This window comes from Bipolaris maydis, assembly GCF_028858645.1.
Source record: "Bipolaris maydis strain C4 unplaced genomic scaffold PSV08scaffold_2, whole genome shotgun sequence".
Taxonomy (NCBI): Eukaryota; Fungi; Ascomycota; class Dothideomycetes; order Pleosporales; family Pleosporaceae; genus Bipolaris; species Bipolaris maydis.
In genome coordinates, this window is record NW_027093858.1 from 1,428,913 (window position 1) to 1,440,254 (window position 11,342).

General features: G+C 50.9%; 6 protein-coding genes across 6 annotated transcripts; 2 read left to right on the plus strand and 4 right to left on the minus strand.

The window, feature by feature from the left end:
• Window positions 1-611: 611 nt before the first annotated feature.
• On the minus strand, window positions 612-3,060 carry PSV08DRAFT_194930 (uncharacterized protein; the record flags this gene model as incomplete). Its single annotated transcript, XM_014229126.2, has 1 exon — window positions 612-3,060. The coding sequence occupies one exon, from the start codon at window positions 3,058-3,060 to the stop codon at window positions 952-954; it is 2,109 nt and encodes a 702-aa protein (XP_014084601.1). The 3' UTR covers window positions 612-951.
• A 616-nt stretch (window positions 3,061-3,676) lies between these two features.
• PSV08DRAFT_265788 (uncharacterized protein) lies at window positions 3,677-4,060 on the minus strand (the record flags this gene model as incomplete). Its single annotated transcript, XM_014229125.2, has 1 exon — window positions 3,677-4,060. A coding segment is annotated over one exon (249 nt), but the record flags the coding sequence as incomplete, so codon positions are not given.
• A 42-nt stretch (window positions 4,061-4,102) lies between these two features.
• PSV08DRAFT_265792 (uncharacterized protein) lies at window positions 4,103-5,053 on the minus strand. Its single transcript, XM_066092501.1, has one exon. It carries the CDS (start codon window positions 4,551-4,553, stop codon window positions 4,299-4,301), a length of 255 nt encoding a protein of 84 aa, XP_065949782.1. The 5' UTR covers window positions 4,554-5,053; the 3' UTR covers window positions 4,103-4,298.
• Window positions 4,714-6,866, minus strand: PSV08DRAFT_24452 (uncharacterized protein). The gene is made up of 3 exons (XM_014229124.2): window positions 6,606-6,866; window positions 5,288-6,543; window positions 4,714-5,237 (listed from the first exon to the last, which is right to left on the minus strand). Exons 1-3 carry the CDS (start codon window positions 6,658-6,660, stop codon window positions 4,875-4,877), a joined length of 1,674 nt encoding a protein of 557 aa, XP_014084599.1. The 5' UTR covers window positions 6,661-6,866; the 3' UTR covers window positions 4,714-4,874.
• Window positions 6,867-8,530: 1,664 nt separating this feature from the next.
• PSV08DRAFT_347357 (uncharacterized protein) lies at window positions 8,531-8,746 on the plus strand (the record flags this gene model as incomplete). The annotated part of the gene is made up of 1 exon (XM_014229123.1): window positions 8,531-8,746. One exon carries the CDS (start codon window positions 8,531-8,533, stop codon window positions 8,744-8,746), a length of 216 nt encoding a protein of 71 aa, XP_014084598.1.
• An 886-nt stretch (window positions 8,747-9,632) lies between these two features.
• On the plus strand, window positions 9,633-11,068 carry PSV08DRAFT_194935 (uncharacterized protein; the record flags this gene model as incomplete). The annotated part of the gene is made up of 1 exon (XM_014229122.2): window positions 9,633-11,068. The coding sequence occupies one exon, from the start codon at window positions 9,633-9,635 to the stop codon at window positions 10,800-10,802; it is 1,170 nt and encodes a 389-aa protein (XP_014084597.1). The 3' UTR covers window positions 10,803-11,068.
• Window positions 11,069-11,342: the final 274 nt, after the last annotated feature.

Sequence of the window (11,342 nt, forward strand, 5' to 3'; positions counted from 1 at the left end):
TCTTCGCTCGGTCCAATGGGATAGGCGCAGTGAGCCCATGATGCATGTGATTCTCATTTGAGAATTGCCAATCATGTAGGGATGTCACAGTGTGTATCCAGGTTCCCGTAGGGATACCGACTTGGGTGTACAGAGTGTTGGTTCCTGGTACCTGGAGATGCTTTTTCTAGGTATTCGGTAAACATCCCATTGGCATAAACGTTGCTTCTTCAGTTGGCAGGGTGTGAAGCATGGCGACCACCCTCTCCTGTTGAGGTGTTGATGAGATTCCTCAGTTCGCAGTTACTCGCATTGCGATGGTCATTCACTAGGGTTGTTCCAGGACATGGATCGGGCTGGTCGAACTGTTTTGCATGAGCAAACACATTAGTTGTCACTTAGCTCTTAATTTAGAATAAGTTTTCGGTGTGTTTCTGTTCGTGCGGGGATGACATTCTTGCTTACTCTGTCGGCAATATTAAGCTGCATTAAGTGATACTAGTTGATGACGTTCGGCGGTGTTATCACCGGGGCGAGGCTAGTAGCGTGACATTTTCATGTGGGGCGCCACCATCACCACACCTCCTTCTCAATGTTCACAGCTTTCGCATGACATTTTGGAAACACGCTATATTGCAAACGTAATTTATTACTCGTAGACTACATCGCCCTTGTATTCCATTCATTGCAATCCCGATAGTACCCCTTCGCCCCAGTATTAACAGCGAGCATGAAACGAATGACTTCAGACTCGCTGGTAGAGTATTTGCAGAGAGACAAAATCACAAACACATTTGATCTGCACCAGTGAGAATGTTTCCACAATGACGGTCAAGTTGCTTGTTCCGGAGCCGCCGCAATCATCTGGGATATGGGAGCACTGGCAAGCTGCTCCGTCTCGAACATTACACATTACTCTTGTGGCCGCACCTGATTCTCCTTGGTTCTCAATTTTCCCTGGAATAAATCCGACTAGTAAGACTCTCCAGTTGTGCTTCTGTTTTTCGGCGCACCGACCCATGCCCCCACTGGGGTACCCTTTCGATTTTTCTTGCGCGGGAACATGTGTGTGTTGAACGTTTGCAGCACAGTAACCCCAGAATCAGTCACTGCATCCTGGTCGCTGCGCATCGGTCTGGATGGCGGTGGCAAACCAACCTCTTCTGAGTTATCCCTTGAGTGTCCGCCAAGCGCAGCACGAATGTTTTCTTTCGACACTATGCGGGTCAAGTCACGATCGGGCCCAAAACGCATCCTCTGTTGTGACTGGGGAATGCTAGTACAGCCTCGTGCATTGCCCCCTCGCATAGGGCTTTTCGTTGGGACAGGCGGCGCAAAGTTATCCTCGTTGTTTATGCAAGATAACACTGATGGATTGGTTGGGGAGGTACCTGGCCATGCGACTGGCTTTGGAAGACCTGTATCGGGTCCCCCAGGGGATTTGGGCAGTATGGAACGGCTATTGTTTTCTGAAGCGACCCGCAGATGGCCAGTATATGGAGTAGGCTTGATTGGTCCAGGCAGGCGGGTGGGTGGTTTTGCGGGCCGCTTCGGCTCTAGGGTCCGACCAGTATTTTTTCTGACTGCTTCTAAGTTCCCCAACAATGGATTCTTCTCCCACTCGCTACCATTATTGCTTGGAATATGTAACCCCACATATGACTTTTGGTCGCTAACTGGGGTGTATGCATCTTGCTGCTCACGTTGCGTGCTCCTACTTCGACACAAAGGGTGCAGAAGAGCAGTGATCTGATCCTCGGGTAATGACTCCGGTCCATTAGGTTTCGCATGTGCTTCTAGAGTCTGTGTCTCATTCGAAGGGTTGAATGAACTGGACATGCGAACTGAATCGTAGACGCTTTGCTCAGATGACTCGCGCTGTGTGTCCATACGAGGCCAAGGCGTAACGATAGTCGTGCTGGATGAGTATGTTGAAGCATAGCTCACATTTCGTTCGGTTGTAGAGTGGGTTTGCCCATTCAGTAAGTCAGGCGACGGTGGATCGTCAGGTATGAAGAGCTGACGTGTGACTCCATGCAACGGACTCTTCGGCTCCTCCCTTGGCATCTGCTTAGACACACTACGAGATAGCGAGCGTCGTAAGCTGTTCGAGTAGCGTTTGATTGGACTGGCACTACACTCTTTCTCTGGGTTCATATCGTGCTTGCTTGAGAGTATCTTCTTCACTGGAGTTCGACGGTCGTCGCGCTTGACAACATCAAGTTGAGGACGCTTGGCTTCATTAGTCCGCTCAACAGCCTTTCTCAAGTTTGCCCGCGCTCTTTGTTCCTCTAGCCACACCTCCATCTTTTGTTTGAACCTTGGACGTTCGACTAAGCCGCCGTACTGGGGATAGACTGAACGAAGTTCCCTTTCGGTCTCGTCGTAATGCTTTCGTGTCAGCACACCTGATTCGTTAGTGTCCTTTGGCATGAGTAAGATGTGATAAGAAGCTGAAGACATCAGATTGCCCGGGGGGATGTTGACGTTTTCCTTGGGAAAGGCAAGACCAGAGGGGCATCTCTCCTCGACGAAGAGCGCGAGGCGCCCATAGTGTCGGCGGCCCTTGATACCGTATGAGGCACGGACTGCATCTACAATGGGTACAAATACTGCTTGCCAAGCAGTGCAAATGTTTCGCAGTTGAAAGTAATCGAATCCCCACGGGTTGTGCACTTTGCCAACTTTGAACGTCTGCAGCAGCCACGCGAAGAGGTGCTTCTCATACTGCTCAACGCGCCAGTCTCGCTTATTGATGGCACAGGATATGCTGCTGGTATCCACACTGGGGTCGTGGCGGTACGTATTTTGGTCGAATTGTGTATAAAACCACAGCAAGTCCGTGCGCGAAATACCTCCTCCATCGCCATCGCTGGTAGCAACTGCAGTCGCGGCCGTAATTGCACCAGGCTTCACAAGAAATATCGAATCACGAAACACAGCCCATGGCTTGAGAAACGCATCGGTAGCGAGAAAGCGCTCTTCGAGGCCCTCAAGATCCGACAATCGCAGTAGCGAGAGCGCTCCTTTGAGCTCGGCGGGTACTTTATCCTTGTCGCCACGCGTCAACAGACTACGCATCGTCTTTGTGCCCAGATCGGCGGGTGAGGGTGCCATGTTCTCGTTTCGGATCGAATGTGCAGTTGGGGGTCGAATGCTTTGGTCGAGTTGTTTTCGTAATGACTGAAGCGCCGTATGTTTGGGTTGTAGCGAAAACAAATATGAAAAAGAGGCATCGAACAGTGTGCTAGCACACGACGGGCGATCAAATTTTTGCAGTGAGCGCGAGTGTTGACAATCACTGGCCACAAAGATTCCGCTTTCACTTTGCATATCGTCACACTTTGCTTGGCGCCGGACTGCATCTGCTATATTCAGGTACCCGACCATCTTCTCACGACCGTATCGTGCGATTAAACAACAGTTGTACAACTAAGTCAATCTCCGTCGAAGATTCATCGAGCCCACGTGTCGCTACTGGCCAACTGACATGATCAGACATGATCCATATCAACAACCGTCTTCACCCCTCACATACGTATCTAGCCCCACACTTCAGGCAGCAACACAAGCAAACAAAACAACGGCGAAAGCTCATCAAATCCTGTTCTCATGAAAGTAGCGCCATGTTCGTATAATGGCAGTTCACACTGTAAAGCGTACATGTGGCTATCATCAGTATAGAAGAGGGAGAATAAGCTTAAGCGGCCTTTCAGGGGCACTAAAAGTTATGTGTAAGGATCTATTATACATCAAAAAGAAATCACTGAGAAGGACATGCATAAAGCGTTGCTTTGTGTATCGTGCTCCATCTTCGACGTTCACCACAAAAGTCTGGAAATCTACACTGCCTGACTAGAAAAAAGGAGGGCATTAAACGATAAAAACTCTTCGAACAAGGGTAACCCATAGTAGAAAGCTGAGGGATTGCGATGAAGTTGAGAAGACTCTGAAAACAAAGTAAGATGGTCAGCGCGACTGAGCTTTTCCCCTGGAAGCGATTTCTGGAGAGCGCTGCCGGTTAATTCACTGGAGTCTTGGTCGGTACTAGTCTCCATGGCTTTTCCTTTGGCCTCTATAGCTGCTTGAAACCCAGATAGACTGTCCACTCGTTATGTGAAGTCTACGCAACAATGGCACGTAAAAGCATACAGTGCCCCACCCGGTCGAAGGGGCGCTTTCGGCGCTTACGTTCTGCAGTGAACGATATAGCATTGCTTCCGTGCCTGTGGTTCACTAGTGTAATGATCGGCGGCTGTTTGAGGCTAGGATCTTCCAGAATGCGTTTGATTACGCAAGCTGCCTCAATTGCTCTAGTATCATCCGTGGACAGAAGCAGCATTAAGGCCACTGTAGGCTGATTTCAAGCTAATGAGCTTTTCTTGAGCATGAATACTGACATCTATATTGTTGTATCGGGCGACTCTCCCAACTACCAATATGGACAAGCTTGAGTGTCGGAAAGGCTTGCCCACAGGGGACTGTCGAAAGTCCTGGTGACTGCTTACATGAGGAATCCAATACGTCAAAGTCGAGAGCAGAGCTAGGCGGAACGTTTTGGTACAACTGTGCATCCACTTTGAGTACCGTCGAGTGTTGAGGTCGCTGGTATGCCAGGCTTGGTGTTTGCGGGATTCCTGTGATTGAAGCTTGTCTTCGGCATTCGTCTTCGGCCACCCATCGGTCAAATTTCAGTTTCTTGAACTACCGCAGACAACCGCATGCACAATGATTGAAGTATTTCGATCAAAGCGAGCAAATCTTGCTGAAAGTCTTGGTACCCCAGATTGGATACGAACCCATCAGGTATCCTCACTATCTTGACGCTTCTTTCCAGTGACTATGCAACGTCCAGTGATTTATGAGTTTGTGCATCTTGGAAGCATCGAAATCGATCAATATCTACCGTTCATGCTCATAGGGGGTGGAAGAGGCGACATTATCGGAGGGTCGTTTGCAGGTGGTCCATATGGTGACGAGCCGCGCATGGGTCTAGAATGGTACTCGTCCTGCTCTTCCTCGGGCGAAGAGAGTTCCAGTAACCTTTGTGGAGACCCAACACTGAGCCCAAGTGCAGTGAGCTTCTCTTGTAGTATACTTATGACGGCGGGATTGCCGCCTCGGAAGCCAGCGAGCACTTGAGAAAGCGAATGCATGAGATCTCTAGGACCAACATCGAAGTACGACTCATGGTTTAGCGACGGCATGATCATCATAACATCAGCAAGTGAGTTTGCTACGTCGAAAAGCTTGGACTCCTGTTGTAACAGTTAGTAGAGTAAGTAGCTTGACCGTAGTTAGTTCATACCATGCCGGGCCCATGCGCCTCTACACTTTCGCGCGAAAGACTGCTTAAATTGTTGAGCACGTTTTGTGCCACCCTGGCAGGGAAACGAAACGAAAACTCTTCGTCCTGACTTGGCTGACTGCTTAGGTTGGTAACATTGAGCGCATGCTGCCACAGGAAGATGCGCATCCACTGTTGTGTCATTGTGATATCAGCACGCTGGAGTTCATTTTCGAGACTGCGGGGATCTTCATCGCTGCTCAGTTGCTGCTGAGCTACAGCGAGTGCTCGACGAGCACTAGTAGCATCCGCAGTTATTGTGACATCAAGAATGTTGAAAAGTCGACAGAGCTGGACGAATGCAGGCGTGACAGATCCATCGCGCAAGTCTTGAAGACTCGGAAGATCTGGCGAACGTTTGAGTGTCGTCGGGACATCGTGCTGCAAGGAATGAGCACGCTCGGTGATGAAGAGGAGCCAGTAGACGCGTAAAGCACACTGTGTTTGCTCTGGATTCATGACCTGGTAGTGAGTTGGGTTGTGTAGGCCAAGGACATGAGCTTTGAAAATAGCCTCTCCAAGCAGGACGGTTGAAGCATTCATTCGGCCAACGTTGGCAGAGTAGACATGCAAGAAGAAACTGCTCAGAAGAGACGACATGGTGATGTTTTCCAGATGATCGGATTCATCTCTGGCTCTTCTTGCCTCAGACTCGAAGACGCTGCTTGAGACGCGATAAGGGCCTTCGACCGGACTTCCCGGCTCAACGTCAATGGAGAACTGGCTTACAATAGCGGCGCATATGGCAGTGGCCAGTGCGTAGGCCTCTACATCGTTGGGGTGGGTAAGGAGTCGTGCAGTCAGTGTTTCAGCATCAACAACTGGCCATATGCCATAGCCACGTGCCTGGTAGATTTCGAGATACTGCGAGAGACAGGCCACGGGTATTCTCTGGAGTTCCTGGGGAGTGCTGGAGAGTGTGGGACTCATAACGTCAGGCCATCCATTGGAATACGTGCCGGGCTCGCCGAGGGGAGGCATTGGAGAGATGTACGGCAGCTCGTCAACGGGACTGCCGGTATCGAGGCTGGTCTCACTGGCGCTCCTGGATCTGTCATAGCCAGTCTTACTGCGTTCTTGCAGCCTCCTGATGGCGGCTTCAGTGGTCCGCCGCGGTCCCTTGGGGCCGCTCTTTCCATGCGTCTTGAGATAGGTGCAGTCCCACTTGGCGGCCTCGCACCTTGCACAGGGCTGGTTGCCATCGCAGCGCACTTTTCCTGGACAAAGGAGGGAGAGGGTCAATTGTGAGCATGTGTATAGAGCCGAGAGAGAGACTTACTGACTGAGCAAGGGTCACACGCCCGTCGCGTGCCTTTTCGTGGGGCCATGGCCATTGTGGTAGCCAAGGTTCTAGCCTGATCTGATGGGCAATCGTCAAGAGTCGAATGCAGCGATCAAGTCGGCATAGCGGAGGTAGCGTAGGGCTATCCAGGCGGCGGATGGGAATGGAGCAGCGTGTGGAGACGAACTGGGAGGTTTGTCGGAAGCTGATAAAGAATTGCGGGAGAGCAACAATAGCATGGCCGTGCTATGAGGTAGGTCGCGGTCAGGGCATGCGGCTGATGCTGAGAACAAAAGGTGGAGAAGGCCCTGCGCGCTGGCGGCCCCCCTGTACAATGGGGCGCCGGCATCTTCCAATCAAGCGTGTGGGCAGCCGTCGGCGCCAACCGGCTCCCGATGCAACCTGGACTGGCCGAAAAACTTTCCTTCTAGAAGCTTTTTGGAACAAATTTGCTCCCTGCACGCTGCAGACGGCCTGGCTGCTGATACCACGCCACGACTCACTGCCCCCAGGGCGACTGGCAGGCCCATCCCGCCCTCGTCGACTCAAAGCATGCTTGGCCGCATCTAAGCCTGGCGGTGCGCGGCTACATTCGGGCGTCGTCGCTGGCTGCTACATGTATCTGTGTTAGCACTGCGCGTAGAGAAGGCTGCATTGCGGCGATACACACAGCAAAACGTGTTTCAGTGACGTACTCACTACCAGGCCCTGCACCGCTTACTCCGACCATGGGCTTGTCGAGCAGTTGCAACAGCGGACGTAGCCGAGAACGTGCCGGTCATCTTTCCTTACTCTTCTAGTATGCGCCAATTTCTTAGGACAAAATGAGAAGAAGTGTGCCGGTGCATAAATGCCGCTCCTCCATCCATGCCTGCTCGCGTGTCACATGACTTTGGCCCAGATAACAGCGATAACACACATATCCCTGCCTGCAGTGTACTGGACCCCCCAGTGTGCCGCAGGCTGTGCTACTACTGCTACTACACACTACTACAAAAGACAGGCGCCGTCCCCGTGCCTGCGTGCCTTTGCAACCCCCCATCGCCTTGCATGCGCCACATTGCCACGCTGATATCCCATGCCTCGTGCATCCAGCTCTGCCTCCACACCAGAGACTCGCATCGCCTCAATTTGCCATGGTCAGCAAGAGAATTTTTCATGACATTGCTTTTGACCAGGGCTTGCGACTGGCCTGCAGGCCTACAACGGCTCCGAGGAGTTTATAGCTGTCTCGTTAAAGCTATTACTCATCGTATTCCATGGTGGGCACGGCCACCCCAAACGTGGCGTCTACTCAACGACATCTCAACGGCTACAAATGCTTGGAGTCGACGACATCACCCAACTCGAATAGGGGCTGCCATTTCAGCTTCCTTCGCTATATGAGCCTCTGGCATGTGCATCAATGACACAATCATACTGACGTCTCAGTACTATGGCAGAATCACTAGTGGATGCGTGCCGCCTTATCATGCGTTCTCGAGAAACAAGAATCTGGGGAAGTCACATTAACCGACGCACTAAGCGACCCGATATAATATACCGATACGGGCAGTATGTCGATGATCGTACGCCTAGCAAACGTATTGGCTGAGGGGTTGGACTCGATATACAGCACGCCCAGCTAACTGCAGCTAAATGCGACGGTCTATTGCCGAGAACCAACATGAACCGGATATGTTCCACACTGTCTTTGGACGCCCAATCAGTGCAGCTGTTCCTGCCTCATCTTGCATAGTAACACCAGCACAACAAGTGTGCTGCGACCATGTCAGCGGCGTCTCAGACAAGGATACACAGTACTTAAACAGCTTCACTTTTGCATCTGCACAAAATCAAAGTCAGTGCACCACAGGGATACACTCTCCACTTTACTCCCTGAATTTCAACCCCAATTTCCACAGGCCTAATTCATCTTAAACATGAAGTCCCTCCTCATCGCAGCCCTCGCATCGGTTGCTCTGGGGGCTCCCCCAGATCCCTACCCAGCGCCCTGCGGACGATCCGACCCCTCTGGAATCTGCACCACCAAGCCAACCTGTTACGAAAAAGGCGGCTTTTGGGTGCAGCGGGATTGCACCTTTTACAACGTGCTCGACATCGGATGCTGTTACTCTATTCCCGACAAGAAGAACTGAGTGATGCTCCAAAACGGATCTGGCGGGACACATGTCGGAGCAGATAGAAGGTCCATCAGGAAGAAGAGCAAGCGAAGAGCCTATGTGTATCCAAATTGTTGGGCAATAACATTAGTCTCTAAGATATTATTTTTGGCAGTACTATTTGTGTAATCGTGCTGCCCAATTGCCAACCACATTAAGCCAAAAGGCCGAATGACAGGAACCGTGCACTTTGAAACTTTGCGGCCTGAGCTTGTGATAGATAATGAAAGTTTTCATCAGATGCGTAATCTTGGGTCTGCACCGATACGGCTATTCACCCTTACTGTTGCCTTGAAGGGTGAGTGGGATTTTCTTGTTTTGTTACGGGTGAACGGCGGGGAGTGACCGAGGTGCGATTATGTCATCAGGACTGATTTGACGCTCGGAAGTCGTCGGAACGAAGTTCCGTTTCATTCCGGCACACTTTCCGGTCTGATGATTTTCGAATTTTGTCCCCACAACAACACTGTTGTAATACCGTTTTTGACACTACTGACGCCTCACTACGCGCCAACGGACCTGTCAAACCATCACGTCTATACTTCAGCAGAGGACTGCCTCTATCACGTCTCTTTTCTGAAATACCCGCCAAACCGGCAAAACGTGACGACAGTAACATGGACCCCGGCCTGGAGTCGACCAGCTTTTAAGCGCTTATCGAGGCGCGGGAAGCTGCATTTACGTTTCGACATCAAAGTGAAGTACGTCAGTCCGGGATCATTCTACCAAATGATCGAATCCCCAGCCTATATCCAGTAGTGGGGTTTGTCATCATGAACTGCATGGTCCGTGATGGCCTTGCACCACCCTTTTCTACTGCATATACCCCTGCTTATCACTTTCCAGGAGCTTCAAGATCATTATGGCCCTTCGATCAATAGACAGTCAGATGCTCGGAAATGGGCCTACGCTGTCTTGCGAATCCCAACATGGAGAGTGCGGTGAGACAACGCCCTCAAGACTACTGAAGCGTCAGAGATCGTCAGACAAGATGCAGGAGAAGCGAAAGAAGAGCCGGCAGGACAGCGCCGCGGAACCAGCACCATCTTGTCCTCTATTAGTGGCTCTGCGAGAGTATGGTCTTCTTGAGAACGTCCTTTCTTGTCTTTGCCCCGACGACCTACTAGCGCTATTGTTGTGCTCAAAGTCCATATACCAAACACTTGTCCCACAGCCTGGTAGCCTAGAAAACTTGCTCGGCAAGTTGAGATGCTCCGGGAAAGGTGTCCGGATACGAAGAGAACGACATGTCAAGTCGTCCTTCTTCTATGCATACGAATGCAGTGAATACGTCGAATGTGGGGCAATAGACGGTGTCGCCGAGTCTCGTCCCTGCACAAACTGCAAAGTTACGACTTGCAACGAATGCCGCATCCATTGTGTATACCAGAGTATCTTCGAGAAGCCATGCGAAGATGACGAGCTGCCCAACTACAGCGGTTTCATCCTTCTCTCACCGTCCGAGATACCCATATTAAGCCCCCACCACCTGAAAGATAACCTCACTACACCACAATGGCAAGCCCCATCACCTGCCACATCTGCACCCTATCACGATCAGGGATTTATTGACGTACCCCTTGAGGAAGAAAGCTTTGGTCCGCCCGAGTGTGTCGACGATTTCCTAGACTTGAATCTTGGCACGTGCACATTTGCCGGATCAGTGGCTTCAAACGTAGCCCATCCATCGCCTGTCCTCCGATCATTATACCAAACTACAGAAGGAAGGAAACGCCGATTTTGCAATAATCACCTTCCCTCAGGAATACCAAAGCAACGAAAGGATCTTTCAGTTCACCAGTGCCAGTGCAGCCTTCGCAGTCGTTTTCTCGACCGTTGGCTCTGTTTACGATGTTACGAAAACGAAGACACGACTCTCCGTAAAACATATGTTGACCATGTGGCACAGTGCTGTTGCGGGTCAACGCATGTCAGAGAGATATGCATGTGGTGTTTCGGTGAGATCTCGCAGCCTCACACTGAAGAGGCACAACCCGACTCAGAAAACAGCCTTGATGAGCGCTCTGCTTGAGTCTTGTGAACCCAAGGCCGAGTGAGATTCAGGGCAACAAAACAAAGTTCTCTCCCCCTAATCATGGCAACATATCTCTTCTGTAATGTTTCGAAAAGTACTTTGAGCGCTTCTCGTGCATGTACTTTGATTCTGTACCATAGCTCACCCCAACTTTCCTCTCATCCCTCCTCATATACCCCCTTGTACAATAAGTTACGAAGTATCAGAACGAGTCTGCTACTATTACGACCACCTTTAATGAAACCAATGTATATTGATTTTGAGAAGGAAAACATGTTCTGCATTGAACCAGTGAAAGAAAAAAAAAGTTGCACATGCCAGGTCCCGCGTCCAATCACTCCACGCAATTATGTCCCCACCGTTCTTCTCAAGCCATCCCAAAAGAAAAACCACTTCTTACCTCTTAACAAAAGCCCCACTCCCAAACTCTTCCCACCTACCTACCGCAAACACTCCACTCCCCTCCCCCTCTCCTTCCCCATAACCCTCCTCACTTCCTCCACCTGCATTCTCGCAACCCCCCTCCCCTCCCCTACC